This window comes from Salvelinus alpinus, chromosome 2, assembly GCF_045679555.1.
Source record: "Salvelinus alpinus chromosome 2, SLU_Salpinus.1, whole genome shotgun sequence".
NCBI lineage: Eukaryota > Metazoa > Chordata > Actinopteri > Salmoniformes > Salmonidae > Salvelinus > Salvelinus alpinus.
This window is the reverse complement of record NC_092087.1, coordinates 126376583-126394018: the sequence shown is the minus strand read 5'-3', so window position 1 is coordinate 126394018 and position 17436 is coordinate 126376583. Positions and strand designations below refer to the sequence as shown.

Below are 17436 nucleotides of genomic sequence, written 5' to 3'. Positions count from 1 at the left end.
GAAATGTTCCATATGCACAAAAAGCTTATTTCTCTCACATGCTGTGCACAAATTTGTTTACATCCCTATAAGTGAGCATTTTCCTTTGCCAAGATAATCCATTCACCTGACAGGTGTGGCATATCAAGAAGCTGATTAAACAGCATGATCATTACACAGCTGCATCTTGTGCTGGGGACAGTTAAAAGGACACTCTAAAATGTGTAGTGTTGTCACACAACACAATGTCACAGATGTCTCAAGTTTTGAGGGAGTGTGCAATTGGCATGCTGACTGCAGGAATCTCCACCAGAGCTGTTGCCAGAGAATTTAATGTTCATTTCTCTACCATAAGCCACATCCAACGTCATTTTAGAGAATTTGGCAGTATGTCCAACCGGCCTCACAACCGCAGACCATGTGTAACCACGTCAGCCCAGGACCTCCACATCCAGCTTCTTTACCTGATGGATCGTCTGAGACAGCTGATGAAACAGGAAATATTTCTGTTTGTAACAAACCCTTTTGTGGGAAAAATTCACTCTGATTGGCTGGGCCTGGCTCCCCAGTGGGTGGGCCTTGCACCCACGCCCACCCATGGCTGCGCCCCTGCCCAGTCATGTGAAGTCCATAGATTAGGTACTAATGAATATATTTAAATTGACTAATTTCCTTATATGAACTGTAACTCAGTAAAGTCGACGCAATTGTTGCATGTTGCGTTTATATTTTTGTTCAATATAATATATATATATATATATACACTGCTCAAAAAAATAAAGGGAACACTTAAACAACACAATGTAACTCCAAGTCAATCACACTTCTGTGAAATCAAACTGTCCACTTAGGAAGCAACACTGATTGACAATAAATTTCACATGCTGTTGTGCAAATGGAATAGACAAAAGGTGGAAATTATAGGCAATTAGCAAGACACCCCCAAAAAAGGAGTGATTCTGCAGGTGGTGACCACAGACCACTTCTCAGTTCCTATGCTTCCTGGCTGATGTTTTGGTCACTTTTTAATGCTGGCGGTGCTCTCACTCTAGTGGTAGCATCAGACGGAGTCTACAACCCACACAAGTGGCTCAGGTAGTGCAGTTCATCCAGGATGGCACATCAATGCGAGCTGTGGCAAAAAGGTTTGCTGTGTCTGTCAGCGTAGTGTCCAGAGCATGGAGGCGCTACCAGGAGACAGGCCAGTACATCAGGAGACGTGGAGGAGGCCGTAGGAGGGCAACAACCCAGCAGCAGGACCGCTACCTCCGCCTTTGTGCAAGGAGGTGCACTGCCAGCGCCCTGCAAAATGACCTCCAGCAGGCCACAAATGTGCATGTGTCAGCATATGGTCTCACAAGGGGTCTGAGGATCTCATCTCGGTACCTAATGGCAGTCAGGCTACCTCTGGCGAGCACATGGAGGGCTGTGCGGCCCCACAAAGAAATGCCACCCCACACCATGACTGTGGTGACCCATCGCCAAACCGCCAAACCGGTCATGCTGGAGGATGTTGCAGGCGGCAGAACGTTCTCCATGGCGTCTCCAGACTCTGTCACGTCTGTCACATGTGCTCATGTGCTCAGTGTGAACCTGCTTTCATCTGTGAAGAGCACAGGGCGCCAGTGGCGAATTTGCCAATCTTGGTGTTCTCTGGCAAATGCCAAACGTCCTGCACAGTGTTGGGCTGTAAGCACAACCCCCACCTGTGGACGTCGGGCCCTCATACCACCCTCATGGAGTCTGTTTCTGACCGTTTGAGCAGACATGCACATTTGTGGCCTGCTGGAGGTCATTTTGCAGGGCGCTGGCAGTGCACCTCCTTGCACAAAGGCGGAGGTAGCGGTCCTGCTGCTGGGTTGTTGCCCTCCTACGGCCTCCTCCACGTCTCCTGATGTACTGGCCTGTCTCCTGGTAGCGTCTCCATGCTCTGGACACTACGCTGACAGACACAGCAAACCTTTTTGCCACAGCTCGCATTGATGTGCCATCCTGGATGAACTGCACTACCTGAGCCACTTGTGTGGGTTGTAGACTCCGTCTCATGCTACCACTAGAGTGAGAGCACCGCCAGCATTCAAAAGTGACCAAAACATCAGCCAGGAAGCATAGGAACTGAGAAGTGGTCTGTGGTCACCACCTGCAGAATCACTCCTTTTTTGGGGGTGTCTTGCTAATTGCCTATAATTTCCACCTTTTGTCTATTCCATTTGCACAACAGCATGTGAAATTTATTGTCAATCAGTGTTGCTTCCTAAGTGGACAGTTTGATTTCACAGAAGTGTGATTGACTTGGAGTTACATTGTGTTGTTTAAGTGTTCCCTTTATTTTTTTGAGCAGTGTATATACATACAGTACCAGTCATAAGTTTTTTTTTTTTTACTATTTCTTACATTGTAGAATAATAGTGAAGACATCAAAACTATGAAATAACACATATGGAATCATGTAGTAGCCAAAAAAGTGTTAAACAAATGAAAATATATTTTAGATTTTAGATTCTTCAAAGTAGCCACCCTTTGCCTTGATGACAGCTTTGCACACTCTTGGCAATCTCTCAACCAGCTTCACCTGGAATGCTTTTCCAACAGTCTTGAAGAAGTTCCCACATATGCTGAGTACTTTTCGGCTGCTTTTCCTTCACTCTGCGGTCCAACTCATCCCAAACCATCTCAACTGAGCTGAGGTCAGGTGAATGTGGAGGCCAGGTCATCTGATGCAGCACTCCATCACTCTCCATCTTGGTCAAAAGTCCTTACACAGCCTGGAGGTGTGTTGGGTCATTGTCCTGTTGAAAAATAAATGATAGTCCCACTAAGCACAAACCAGATGGGATGGTGTATCTCTGCAGAATGCTGTGGTAGCCATGCTGGTTAAGTGTGCCTTGAATTCTAAATATATCACAGACAGTGTCACCAGCAAAGCACCTCCAAACCATCACACCTCCTCCCCCGGAGATCATCCGTTCACCTACTCTGCGTCTCACAAAGACACGATGGTTGGAACCAAAAATCAAAAATTTGGACTCAGACCAAAGGACAGTTTTCCACCAGTCTAATGTCCATTGCTTGTGTTTCTTGGCCCAAGCAAGTCTCTTCTTATTATTGGTGTCATTTAGTAGTGGTTTCTTTGCAACAATACGATTCACGCCGTCTCCTCTGAACAGTTGATGTTGAGCTGTGTCTGTTACTTGAACTCTGTGAAGCATTTATTTGGGCTGCAATTTCTGAGGCTGGTAACTCTATGAACTTATCCTCTGCAGCAGAGGTAACTCTGGGTCTTCCTTTCCTGTGGCGGTCCTCATGAGAGCCAGTTTCATCATAGTGCTTGATGGTTTTTGCAACTGAACTTGAAGAAACATTCACATTTTCCGCATTGACTGACCTTCATGTCATAAAGTAATGATGGACTGTCGTTTCTCTTTGCTTATTTGAGATGTTCTTGCCATATTATGGACTTGGTCTTTTACCAAATAGGGCTATCTTCTGTATACCACCCCTACCTTGTCACAACATAACTGATTGGCTCAAACGCATTAGGAAAGAAAGAAAATCCACACTGTGAGTTCCCATTAACTTTTAACAAGGCACACCTGTTTCCAGGTGACACCTGGTGACAACAAGTGACACCTGCATTCCAGGTGACTATTTCATGAAGCTGGTTGAGAGAATGCCAAGAGTGTGCAAAGCTGTCCACAAGGCAAATGGTGTCTACTTTGAAGAATCTCAAGTATAAAATATATTTTCATTTGTTTAACACTTTTTTGGTTACAACATTATTCAATATGTGTTATTTCAAAGTTTTGATGTCTTCACTATTATTCTACAAAATATAAAAAATTAAGAAATGACTGATTTCCTTATATGAACTGTAACTCAGTAAAACCGTTGAAATTGTTGCATGTTGCCTTTATAGTTTTTTTTACAGTGCATTCGGAAAGTATTCAGACGCCTTGACTTTTTCCACATTTTGTTACGTTACAGCCTTATTAAAAAAAAAATATTCTCAATCTACACACAATACCCCATAATGACAAAGCAAAAACAGGATTTTAGACAGACCGTCCAATAGACACATGGAGACTCACAGACAGACTCAATATGGATGAGAAGCATACCGTGTTAAATCAGCTCCTTTCCATTTGCTACAGTCAAGAACAAGAGGTTAAATCAATATAAACTACTAGAGGGGTTACAATCTTATCCACATTCACATCCTCATCCACCATGTTACCACACCCCTCCTAAACACTCACACACTTCTCACTCCCCCGGTATACACCACAGAGCTGTAACCAATAGCGCAGAGCTGTTAACTGCATAACCGATAATACGATCGACATGCCATGTATCTACTATCTGTAGAAGATATTACATTTGGCACGCAGCCGCACGTGGATACATTTAACGGAGTCATACAGCTTTCATTTGCAGCCAAATTTCCTTTCAAAAGCAGCCTGGTTGCTCACAGTGCATATTCGAATGAGGGAGAGACTCGAACTGGATGTTGTTTAAAGATGTGGCTTAGCTTTGTTCTCTCTCTGCCTCTGTTGGCGAGCGGCAATTCACGTGGATTCTTATTCAATGGTTTAGTCTTGTATCTCAAGGCGAGACAGAAGATGTTTTAGAGACAGTGTGTGAATATTGAGCAATTGCCGCTTTATAGGAACAGAAGGAGGGAAATGTAATACATGACAGATAGAGTTGAATATTTGTTTGTTCTTTCTCTTGTCTTTCCTCTTCTCGATTCCCTATTCCCTTCCGTATTCTTCTCCCCTCTCTTCTTCGACACTTCTCTTCTCTCCTATCCCCTCCTCTCTTCCTCCCGTGCGTCTCTCCATTGCATCTTGGTGGATGATATATTCTGCTGCAGCTCCAGGTAAGACTCTTCTCAGTCGAACACACCAGCCCTGTTCCCTCTCTTTTAAACCTCGGTTCATACATTTAGTTCATCGTTTCCTCCATGATCACACATCTATGAACACACGATACAGACTCTTGTGAATGTCAGTTTGACCATAAAGCTGCTATCACAATGTCACAATGTCACAATGCCTTCCTTTGCCTTTTCTTTTATACATGTTTAATTTAGAGATAATGGTGAATTGACAAGACATAAGTGGTTTGAATAGTCCACTGCTAATCTTAGCATGCAGCTGTCTGTGATGAGAGAGAGAGAGAGAGATGAATTATTGGACTGGGAAGCTGTGTGGTGCCACAGATGTCTTTCTGAATATTGAATACTGGGCGAGCGACTAGGATATCTGGTTCAATCAAATATACTGGAGCGGACCCAGACTTCACGTGCCCATTTTATGAAGTCGTGGGTCTATCTATCTCAACGCTCTCGAAACAGTTGTTTTTTGGTGGGTTAACTTCTGCTGTCTCTCTTTCTGCCGCTTGAGACAATTTGTCGAACAAATCGATAGTTCTTGCCTGCGCTATGTGGTATTGGGCTTAGTCGTATCATGGAGACATGAGTAGAGGAGAGGTGTGTGTTGGGTTTGAAGGGATAGTACTAGTATTGATTTCTGAAATGTTAACCTTGTGAGTCGGGCCTGTAAGGCAGGCTAAAGCCGTAAACAATATTGTGATGACTTCATCTCGTGTTCCAATGGGCATAGGGGGTTTCTTGTGCTTTTCGCCTGGGATATCGCTCCTTGTCCTGGCAACCAGCCTCCTCAAAATCAGGAGTGAGTTGGAGAGGTAGAAAGAGAGATGGTAACAGTTCAAGGGAAATTGTGAGTATGGAGAGAGGAAGATAGAGTTATGTAGAGGTCTGCAGGTGCTGTGTGTTTTTGGAGCCAGTATGTTCATGCCACCCCCCCCAAATTAGTGGAATGGTTTCAAGCACATGTTTTCCATGTGTTTGATGCCATTCCATTCACCCACTTTGCAGCCATTATTATGAGCCGTCCTCCCCTCAGCAGCCTCCACTGCTGTATGTTCGCCCTGAAGAAGGCACAGTGATGCCGAAACGTTGGTTTGCACAAATAAATTACTGGGAGCTTGTATATAGAGTGCACAATTATCTTTATTTATTTTTATAGCCTACTCGCCGTTAGTCAGCACCCTTTCCAACTTTTCAGGGGTGTTTTTTGGGCAGCCTTTAGTTATTATGCTCCCAGCTTCTGGAATTGCCTGCCAGAGAACACGAGGGAGGCCCAAACTGTGGACATAATTTAAAAGAGATCTTAAAACGCCTCTTTTTAGCTTTGCTTTTCCTTAGGGGGCTTTTTAGTCATTTAGTTCTTGTCATTCTTTTGTTTTGTATCTTATGTTTGTTGTGTAGTAAATATTTCAGCTTTTATTTTCCTCGTTTTTTATTCCTTTTTTTTGTTGCTGTGAAATACATTGCAATGCATTCCATGTCTGAAATGTGCTGTATAAATGAAGCTTGATTTGATAACTTTTTTGGCTGTGCGCCAGCTCGTTATTACATTACCTCCAGCACAGACACACACTCCTCCTCACACACATCCAAGAGCCATGTCTCTTCCTCTTCTCTCGTTCTCTCTTTACAGTCCCTCAACAGGCCATTTCCTAGCAAGACATCCAGTTCACTTGAGTTGAAACCCAGTCAAACAAGCTCAAACCCACCACACAAAGTTCAGGTTGACTTCTATTGTATAAATAAACCTTTCATCTTCCCTGAGTCCCGGCCGATTTTTCACTCTCTCGTAACCCAACCTTGATCTATATGAACTGATTCCTGAGAATAGAGTCCGGGTTAGATAATTAGCATTACTAATGTGGCCCGGGTCTGGCCCAGTCAAGCCAGGTCAAGGATTAGCTAGCCTGGGCTAAGCCTGGGTTACATCCGTGTGTGCGCGTCTGTGTGTGTGTGGTTCTCTCTCTGTTTCGTTGGCTCTAATTCATAGTGTCTGGTGCACTCAGAGCGTTGGCTAATCTCCTAATTGGCTGGGGAAATCCTCAGAGGAAACCATCTATCGCAGCAGCCAACCAATTACAGCACAGCCTACAGGGCGAGCACACAATAGAACAGGGATACAGTAAGCTTCTTAACATCCAGGAAGCAGGAAGTCAATAAGTAGACCTGGGCTGTGGTTGATTCACATTGAGGGGTGGGGGGGGTTGTTTTGTTTTTCAGACGTGGAGGCTAGCTATGAAAGGGTGCCCATGTTTAAACACACACAGGCGAAGCGCATGGACGCACACACACAAACACACACACACACGAGTGCACTCACACACACTCTCACACAACTACCACCTCAAAATGCATCCCCTTTTATGTCAACATCTTTGCACTTCTCTCACCCACACGAAAAACCCAAAGCCTCCATATCCACTTAAGATGCACTGTTGGGTTTAACGGTTGTGCCTCTCAGAAGAAAGACGTACTGTTGCTTCGGCACGTGAATGCACTGTATAGAATCAGCCAGAAAGCACATCTGTTATTGTGCATAGATGTGGTTTGCTTGTATGCCACAATAGATATGTGTACTCCCTATTTATAATCTATTCATTTCAATGTATGGGCATAATCTATTCATTTCAATGTATGGGCATAATCTATTCATTTCAATGTATGGGGACAATCTATTCATTTCAATGGATGGGCACAATCTATTCATTTCAATGTATGGGCGCAATCTATTCATTTCAATGTACGGGCATAACCTATTCATTTCAATGTATGGGCACAATCTATTAATTTCAATGTACAGGCACAACCTATTCATTTCAATGTACAGGCATAACCTATTCATTTCAATGTTTATTTTATTTTTTTTATTTTATTTAACCTTTATTTAACCAGGTAGGCAAATTGAGAACACGTTCTCATTTACAATTGCGACCTGGCCAAGATAAAGCAAAGCAGTTCGACACATACAACAACACATAGTTACACATGGAGTAAAACAAACATATAGTCAATGATACAGTGAAAAAAAATAAGTCTATATACAATGTGAGCAAGTGAGGTGAGATAAGGGAGGTGAAGGCAAACAAATATATGTATAAATAAATAAAAATATAAAAAGGCCATGGTGGCGAAGTAAATACAACACAGCAAGTAAAATAAAAAATAAAAACACTGGAATGGTTGGTTTGCAGTGGAAGAAAGCGCAAAGTAGAGACAGAAATAATGGGGTGCAAAGGAGCAAAATAAATAAATAAATACAGTAGGTAAAGAGGTAGTTGTTTGGGCTAAATTATAGATGGGCTATGTACAGGTGCAGTAATCTATGAGCTGCTCTGACAGCTGGTGCTTAAAGCTAGTGAGGGAGATAAGTGTTTCCAGTTTCAGAGATTTTTGTAGTTCGTTCCAGTCATTGGCAGCAGAGAATGTACAGGCATAACCTATTCATTTCAATGTATGAGCATAATCTATTCATTTCAATGTATGGGCATAATCTATGCATTTCAATGTATGGGCATAATCTATTCATTTCAATGCATGGGCATAATCTATTCATTTCAATGTATGGACACAATCTATTCATTTCAATGTATGGGCACAATCTATTCATTTCAATGTATGGGCACAATCTATTCATTTCAATGTACGGGCATAACCTATTCATTTAAATGTACGGGCATAATCTTTTCATTTCAATGTACGGGCATAACCTATTCATTTCAATGTATAGGCATAATCTATTAATTTCAATGTATGGGCATAATCTATTCATTTCAATGTATGGGCAGGCTTGCTGTTTTATAGTCTGTACTCCTAAGGCCCCATTACTGCATGATGGAACGGCGGGACTATGAAGACACACCCACAGACACACTCTAACACACACGTTCATACAATTATTATTATTTATTTTGTATTATTGTTTGTTTATTGTTGTAGATGAAATGTTTGTGACTGTCCTTGTCCATCAGTGTATCGGTGTTTTGTTACCCGTCATGTTTTGTGTTTTTGTGGAACCCAGGAAGAGTAGCTGATGCTTCAGCAAAAGCCAATGGGCATCCGAATAAACCACTGAATAAACCAATCAGATAGGTAGAGACGTGTGAGAGCTCCACAGATAGGTCAGGGAGAGGGATGTCATAGCAGCCAGTAAGGAGATGAGTGGAACCGGCTGTCACAGGCTGGCTAATGCTGTGCTCTGCTGCTGCTGCCCTCTGGGTGCCTGGGGTGGTACTGGCAGTCTGCCAGTGTTTTTTCCCTGCGTCCTTACATGGACGCCTCGCTCTCTGGCGCCGGGAAGAGACGCTAGGGGCCAAATGTGTGTGATGAGATAGAGAGGGATTGAGAGAAAGGGTGTGTGTGTGTGTGTGTGTGCGCACGTGTGCAGGAAACCATGCCAGATCCCTAGCACCTCACCTCATTCATATTGACGGCCCACGGCAGTGCGGCACTGTGTGTGTCTTTGAGTTTTCTAAAGGGGTCTGTCACATTAAATGCCCTGCGCTCACTAACAGGCAATGGCTTTGCCTCTCTCTGTGTGAAGATGCTAATGTTCACACAGCACACACACACTCACTCAGTGAATTCACAACCACTCATACACACACACATAAACACTCATAGTGCATTATCACGCGTACACACACACTAACACACACACACACACACACACTCATTGCCACGTATATGTACACTCATAAACAACCCCACACATAGCCATTAACACATCACCTCTAATCACGTCATTCTCTCTCTCTCCTTCCCTCTCCATCTCGCTCTACCTCCTTCCCTCTCATCTCCCTCCTTCCTTCCTTCTCCAGCTCTCCCCTCCATCCTTCCCTCTCCATCTCTCTCTACCTCCTTCCCTCTCATCTCCCTCCTTCCTTCCCTCTCCATCTCTCCCTCTCTCCTTACCTCTCCATCTCTCCCTCCTTCCCTCTCCATCTCTCTCTACCTCCTACCCTCTCCATCTCTCCCTCCTTTCTTCCCTCTCCATCTCTCACTCCTTCCTTTGCTCTCCATCTCTACCTCCCTCATTCTCTCTCCATCTCTCTTGCCCTCTCTGTCTCTCGCTCCCTCCGTACCTCACCCTCTCCCATCGCACTTGCTCCTCCACTTTCTCCCTCAAACTCAACCCACTCACTCTCTCCCTTTCCTTTCTCACTCACTCATGACATTTTCCACCGTCCCACTTCCTCTCCTCGCTCACCAACTCCCCATTCACTTTCTTACATTCTTTCTCTCTTCCCTGCTCCTTGTCTATCAGCAGGGTAAGGAGGGTTTTCTCCAGATCCTCCACAGGTACATGGAGGTCCACGGGACGGTGTACTACGAGACCCAGCGCCCCCCCGAGGTGCCTGCCTACGTCAAAAACCACGGCCTGCTGCCCCAGCACGAGTTGCAGACGCTGCTCCGCAAGGCCAAGGTACTGGAACACACACACACTAGACCATACACAACATACACAAGAGGTAACACACTACAGATGCGGGATCTTAATTGGATCACCCTGTTGCAGGATAACTTTCCTGCAATGCAGGAAATGTAAGTGTATTTGAGATTTAAAAAGGCTTCTTAAGTTTGTAATTTCCACTTTGAAATTCAGACTTGATTTTCAGTTACGGAAAATGTATCAACCCCTACAAACAATGTCCATTCATTATAATCCACATAATAATTCACATTTCCTGTTGCTGCAGGATTATTTTCATGCTGGAGCAAACTGGCTCAAATTAAGATCCTACATCTGTACATGCGCAAACACATTCAGGCACCATGCACGCACACATAATACACACACACAACACACACACACACTAGTTCCACACACACTACTGTTGCACCAGCACTAACCACAACAGCATCTACGCAAGGCCAACACACAGTTACCTTCCAGTCCCTGGTATATCTGTAAATGGCAGCATTTTCAATTGGCAAGCATTAATAAAATAACTGATGGTTATCCTAACTAGTATCATCTTCGACTCCTCCACCAGCTCTTCATCGGGTTTGGTTTCCCCTACGAAGGGCCCGCCCCTCTGGAGGCCATAGCCAATGGGTGCATCTACCTGCAGCCCAAGTTCCACCCACCCCACAGCTCGCTCAATCACGAGTTCTTCAGAGGCAAGCCAACGTCTAGAGAGGTGAGCTCCCATTGGTCAACACCGTATCTAGTACTGTACCACTCTTCAATTGAAAATGAACCAATGAAATTCAACAAACTACCAACATTCCCGATTGTACACCAAATGTGCCACTCATACCTCACAGAATATTGCTTTAAACTGGAATGTTCTACTAATTCTATACTCCACCCCTCTCAGGTGTCGTCCCAGCACCCATATGCAGAGCAGTACATCGGGCGGCCCCACGTCATGACAGTAGACTACAACAACTCCCAGGAGTTTGACGCCGCCATCAGAGAGATCATGAGTACCAAGGTACAGTTATTTCATGATGTATTTCTTGACTCATTGGTTTCTTTGGCAGTGACCAAACACACTATGTTGCACCAGGGAAGGATTGTACAACCATATAACGAGTCTGACGAGCCCGACGCAAACGATATACTGCTTTCTCGGGAACAGGCCCAGATCCCCGTGATTTGCGTGAAGAGGAGGCGGAGAAAAAGGGGCCAAAGGGCGGGTTGCCTTCTGAGAATTCGTAGGCGATCGAATTAACCCCACTTCCTTCCATTCTGCTAGCAAACGTGCAATCTTTGGAGAATAAAATCGATGACGTACGCGCAAGATTAAACTACCAAACGAGACATTCAAAACTCTAATATCTTATGCGTGGCTGAATGACGACACTATCGACATACAGCTGGCTGGTTATACGCTGTACCGGCAGGATAGAACAGTGGCGTCTGGTAAGACAAGGAGCAGCGGAATATGTATTTTTGTAAATAACAGCTGGTGCACAAGCTATTGCTCGCCTGAGGGAGAGTATCTCATGATAAGCTGTAGACCACACTATCTACCGAAAGAGTTTTCATCTGTATTTTTCATAGCTGTTTACATGCCACCACAGTCAGAGGCTGGCACTAAGACAGCATTGAATGAGCTGTATTCCGCCATAAGCAAACAAGAAAACGCTCACCCAGGCGGCGGCGCTCCTAGTAGCCGGGGACTTTAATGCAGGGAAACTTAAATCCGCTTTACCAAATTTCTATCAGCCTGTTAAATGTGCAACCAGAGGAGAAAAAACTCTGGACCACCTTTACTCCACACACAGAGACACATACAAAGCTCTACCTCGTCCTCCATTTGGCAAATCTGACCATAATTCTATACTCCTGATTCCCGCTTACAAGCAAAAATTAAAGCAGTGACTAGATCAATAAAAAAGTGATCAGATGAAGCAGATGCTAAGCTACAGGACTGTTTTGCTAGCACAGACTGGAATATGTTCCGGGATTCCTCCAATAGCATTGAAGAGTACACCACATCAGTCACTTGCTTCATCAATAAGTACATCGATGACGTCGTCCCCACAGTGTCCGTACGTACTGTACATACCCCAACCAGAAGCCATGGATTACAGGCAATATCCGCACTGAGCTAAAGGCTAGAGCTGCCGCTTTCAAGGAGTGGGACTCTAACCGGGAAGCTTATAACAAACCCGCTATGCCCACCAACGAACCATCAAACAGACAAAGCATCAATACAGGACTAAGATTGAATCGTACTACACCGGCTCTGATGCTCGTCTGGCAAGTATCTGTGACGCAGCCGATGTGACAGAGACCTGACCGTGTGGTGCAAGGACAACAACCTCTCCCTCAACGTGATCAAGACAAAGGAGATAATTGTGGACTACAGGAAAAAGAGGACCGAGGACGCCCCCATTCTCATTGACAGGGCTGTAGTGGAGCAGGTTGAGAGTTTCAAGTCCCTTGGTGTCCACATCACCAACAAACTAACATGGTCCAAGTGCACCTCCGGAAGCTCCATATGAAGAAGCACTATCTGCAATGATTTGACCTAGGACAGTGGTGTATGCTACTGGGAAACAGTGTGTCCACAGCCAAGGAGTAATTAGCAGTAAATGTGGCTTAATGGGAACCTGCAGTCAGCTTGAGGCTACAGGGAGTGTGAGAGGTTGAGAGAAGTTGAGCAAGAGGTCAAACATGCCGATTAAAATGCCTCTATAAGGCTGTGTTGTTTGTGTGTGTGTGATTTTGTGTGTCTGTGTGTCTCTAAATGTGTGTGTGTTCTCCACTCTCCTGCTGTCTGCTGTGTCTTGTCAGACATGCCATAGCTTAGTGCCCCAGCGCTTACTCTCTGTCTGTCTGCCTGCCTGTCTGCCTGCCTGCCTGTCTGTCTGTCTGTCTGTCTGTCACTCCACTGAAAGATGGCTGCCCTGTCTGTCTGTCATTCCACTGAGAGATGGCTGCCCTGTCTGTTTATCCATCTGTCTGTCTGTCTGCCTGTCTGTCACTCCAGTGATAGATGGCTGATGGGCCACTTCACCCCTCACTGGAGACTGCACACTCCCCCTGTTTGTCTGTGGGCTGGCTCTCTGTCCAGGGCGGCTCCACATGCTCAGCCATGCAGACCAAGCAATCTCTTCTGGCTGACACTTCTTCATGTTCACATAAATCCATATCCATTTCTCTTTCTGTCTCTCTCTTGCTCTGTCTCTCTCTTTCACTCTCTCTCTCTCTCGCTCTCTCTATGTTCCCCCTTTCTCATTCTGTCCATCCCACTGACCTGTTGTTCTCATATTTATCCCTCTTTAATAAATGGGAGGCAGTGAGGGAGGGAGGGAGGGAGGAAATGAGGGAGGTCAAGACTGTGCCTCTCTCTGCTTAGACCAAAGCAAATGTTGTGAGGCATATTTCTGTGCTAGTTTATATACATGATTCATAAAGTGTTATGTTTTGATCAGATTTGTGATGTGTAACTTTTTTCATACATCCTCTCTACACATTTGCTATTCTTTATTTGAAATTGGAAAAGTCCGATTTCACATGCAGTTAAACATTTTGTATTAAAACATGATTTACTGAGTGATGTAACGTTTACAAGTGAGATTTGGAACATTAGATACGTGATATACTGTTAAAACTGGAGGGAATACATTATTAATATGTAGTCTGTACGTTCAGGCTCCACGTATTCCTAATGGAAAAGTTTAACATAACTATTTGTGCTTAATCAAAAATGTATTTCCTTGAAATATTACATTATATTATCAGAGACACTTGGTTCCAAAGGGACATCCAGTTAAGTAATACTGTATTCAGTCGCTCGTGCTAAAAAGAAAACACACAATCCTGGTATTATAATAGTAATCATTTTATAATCATTTTTATTTTATCTAAACTTTATTTAACTAGGCAAACCAGTTAAGAACAAATTCTTATTTACAATGATGGCCTACCAAAAGGCAAAAGGCCTCCTGCGTGGACCTGGGCTGGGATTATAAATTCAAAATAAAGAAAAGGACAAGAGAGACAACACTACATAAAGAGAGACCAAAGACAACAACATAGCAAGGCAGCAACACATGACAACACAGCATGGTAGCAACACAACATAACAACAACATGGTAGCAACACAACATGGGAGCAGCACAAAACATGGTACAAACATTATTGGGCACAGACAACAGCACAAAGGGCAAGAAGGTAGAGACAACAATACATCACACAAAGCAACCACAACTGTCAGTAAGAGTGTCCAAGAGATTGAGATAAAAGTGTCCAGTTTGAGTGTTTGTTGCAGCTCGTTCCAGTCGCTAGCTGCAGCGAAATGAAAAGAGGAGCGACCCAGGGATGTGTGTGCTTTGGGGACCTTTAACAGAATGTGACTGGCAGAACAGGTGTTGTATGTGGAGGAGGAGGGCTGCAGTAGATATCTCAGATAGGGGGGAGTGAGGCCTAAGAGGGTTTTATAAATAAGCATCAACCAGTGGGTCTTGTGACGGGTATACAGAGATGACCAGTTTACAGAAGAGTATAGAGTGCAGTGATGTGTCCTATAAGGAGCGTTGGTGGCAAATCTGATGGCTGAAACGGTAAATAACATCTAGCCGCTCCAGCACCCTTACCTGCTGATCTATAAATTATGTCTCCGTAATCTAGCATGGGAAGGATGGTCATTTGAATCAGAGTTAGTTCGGCAGCTGGGGTGAAAGAGGAGAGATTAAGATAGAGGAAATCAAGCCTAGATTTAACTTTAGCCTGCAGCTTTGATATGTGCTGAGAGGACAGTGTACCGTCTAGCCATACTCCCAAGTACTTGTAGAGGTGACTACCTCAAGCTTTAAACCCTCAGAGGTAGTAATCACACCTGTGGGGAGAGGGGCATTCTTCTTACCAAGCCACGTGACCTTTGTTTTGGAGGTGTTCAGAACAAAGTTAAGGGTAGAGAAAGCTTGTTGGACACTAAGAAAGCGTTGTTGTTGAGCATTTAACACAAAATCCGGGGAGCGGCCAGCTGAGTATAAGACTGTATCATCTGCAAATAAATGGATGAGAGAGCTTCCTACTGCCTGAGCTATGTTGTTGATGTAAATTGAGAAGAGCGTGGGGCATAGGATCGAGCCTTGGGGTACTCCCTTGGTGACAGGCAGTGGCTGAGACAGCAGATTTTCTGACTTTATACACTGCACTCTTTGAGAGAGGTAGTTGCAAACCAGGCCAAAGACCCCTCAGAGACACCAATACTCCTTAGCCGGCCCACAAGAATTGAATGGTCGGATCCACATTGTTACATGGTCCTAATAAATTAAAATGGGGAACTATAATATAAGACAATCTGTTTCCGTTTTCAGATCATTTTTGTAATTTCCATTTAGATCAAGAAGCTCATTTCCAGTTAGTTTATTGAGTTTAGTTTCATTTACAGTTTCAAGTCGGTATGTGGGTGTGTTTTGCCTCAGCTAGAGAGAGAAAGAATTAGTATTTTGATGAATTACAGCCATGTTGATATTCTTTAATCCGACAAATCAACGGTGACCCTTTTGTTGAATAGCTATGAACGTCGATGCAAATGAATAGCTATGCAAACGAGTGCGTCCCAAATTGCATCCTATACCCATCATGCCTCCAGAAGGACCCATCGGGCTTTGATCAAAAGCAGTGCACTATGTAGGGAATAGGCTGCCATTTGGGACACAACAAAATGACTTACACACAAGTCACCCACTGCAATTAAGCCAAACCCACTTCAAAATGGCCACGATGCTTCCCAAATGGCACCCTATGTAGTGCACTGTGTAAGGAATTAGGTGCCATTTGTGGCTATTTATTGCAATTAGGATGAACGATGGGGAAACAGGCCAAACAATATTGAAATTTGGAAAATATGGTCATTTAGTGGTGTTATGCTGGTTGCCTGGCAACGCATTCTGTGGAAATGTTCTGATCTGTGGGAATCTGGGTGTGTGGGTGTGTGTCTTTGCAGGTCGAGCCATACCTACCCTATGAGTACACCTGCGAGGGAATGCTGGAGAGGGTCCACGCCTACATACAGCATCAGGTAGGTTCACCGTGCACACACACACACACACACACACACATAAGCATACATACATGCAGGCACTCAACCGTGTCTGTTTGTCCCAAAACAAATTATCATAAATGCCTTCCTACCACACACACTAACTCACCTCTGTCTGTAATCAACCTGGAGAGGTCACTAATCAACACCGATTCTCATTGTGGACTAGACCCGGGTTTCCCAAACCCGGTCCCCTACCCCCGGTTTCACGTTTTGGTTTCACCCTAGCACTACACAGCTGATTCAAATCATCAAAGCTTGATGATGCGTTGGTTGAATCAGGTTGAATCAGCTGTGAAGTGCTAGGGCGAAACCAAAATGTGTACCCGGGGGGGTGCTCTTGTGTGTTTCTGTGCAATAGCCTACTATTTGTGTAAATACACGGTCCTTGACATTATTTTTACTTAAGTCATTTAGCGGACGCTGTTATTCAGAGCGACTTAGCGCGTGCATATCGTTTCGTACTGGTCCCCTGTGGGAATCGAACCCACATCGCTGACGTTGCAAGCACCATGCTCTACCAACTGAGCCACACAGGACCACTGCCATGCTAGTCATTAATCTAATGTTACTATGTAATACATGTTTATTGGGTCATTGTTAGATACAGTCCCACATCCCATTCTATCGTACTCTGAAAATATCTCTTCAGCCCCGTGTATTTATCTACTGTATAGAATATTCATAACCTCTCTGTTTCCATTACAGAACCATCCCCGTGTTTATCTTCCTCAGTGTGTTTAAATAAAGTTCCTGTGTGTGTTTACTCTTCGGCTGCGTATTCCCCTCTGACCGGGGACGGTGTCAGTGGGTCACAAACCAGTGAAATACATTGAGCCGGGTCACTCTTATTCGCTGACTCCTCTCAGACCTTAGTAGGACCGACACGGACAGAACTGTCACGATCAGACTCTGATATTTCTGCTCTAATCTGTTTAATGTGTCTGACAAATTGCCAGTCAGAACTGCTATTAAAACTGTCGGGCTGATATGTCAAAACGGTTCTCTTTCATGTTTCGAAACGAGTTATCTCTCTGGTGCTGTTGGACCCAGATGAG

General features: G+C 44.2%; 1 protein-coding gene across 2 annotated transcripts in view; it reads left to right on the top strand.

The window, feature by feature from the left end:
- The window catches only part of LOC139568670 (alpha-1,6-mannosylglycoprotein 6-beta-N-acetylglucosaminyltransferase B-like), a 203542-nt gene that overhangs the window by 183612 nt on the left and 2494 nt on the right, over nucleotides 1-17436 (top strand). For both annotated transcript variants that reach the window (XM_071390666.1, XM_071390665.1), the window contains 4 exons: nucleotides 10134-10292; nucleotides 10864-11010; nucleotides 11191-11307; nucleotides 16283-16357. In XM_071390666.1, coding sequence (XP_071246767.1) covers nucleotides 10134-10292; nucleotides 10864-11010; nucleotides 11191-11307; nucleotides 16283-16357 — 498 coding nt within the window. The remainder of the gene's footprint in view (nucleotides 1-10133; nucleotides 10293-10863; nucleotides 11011-11190; nucleotides 11308-16282; nucleotides 16358-17436) is intronic.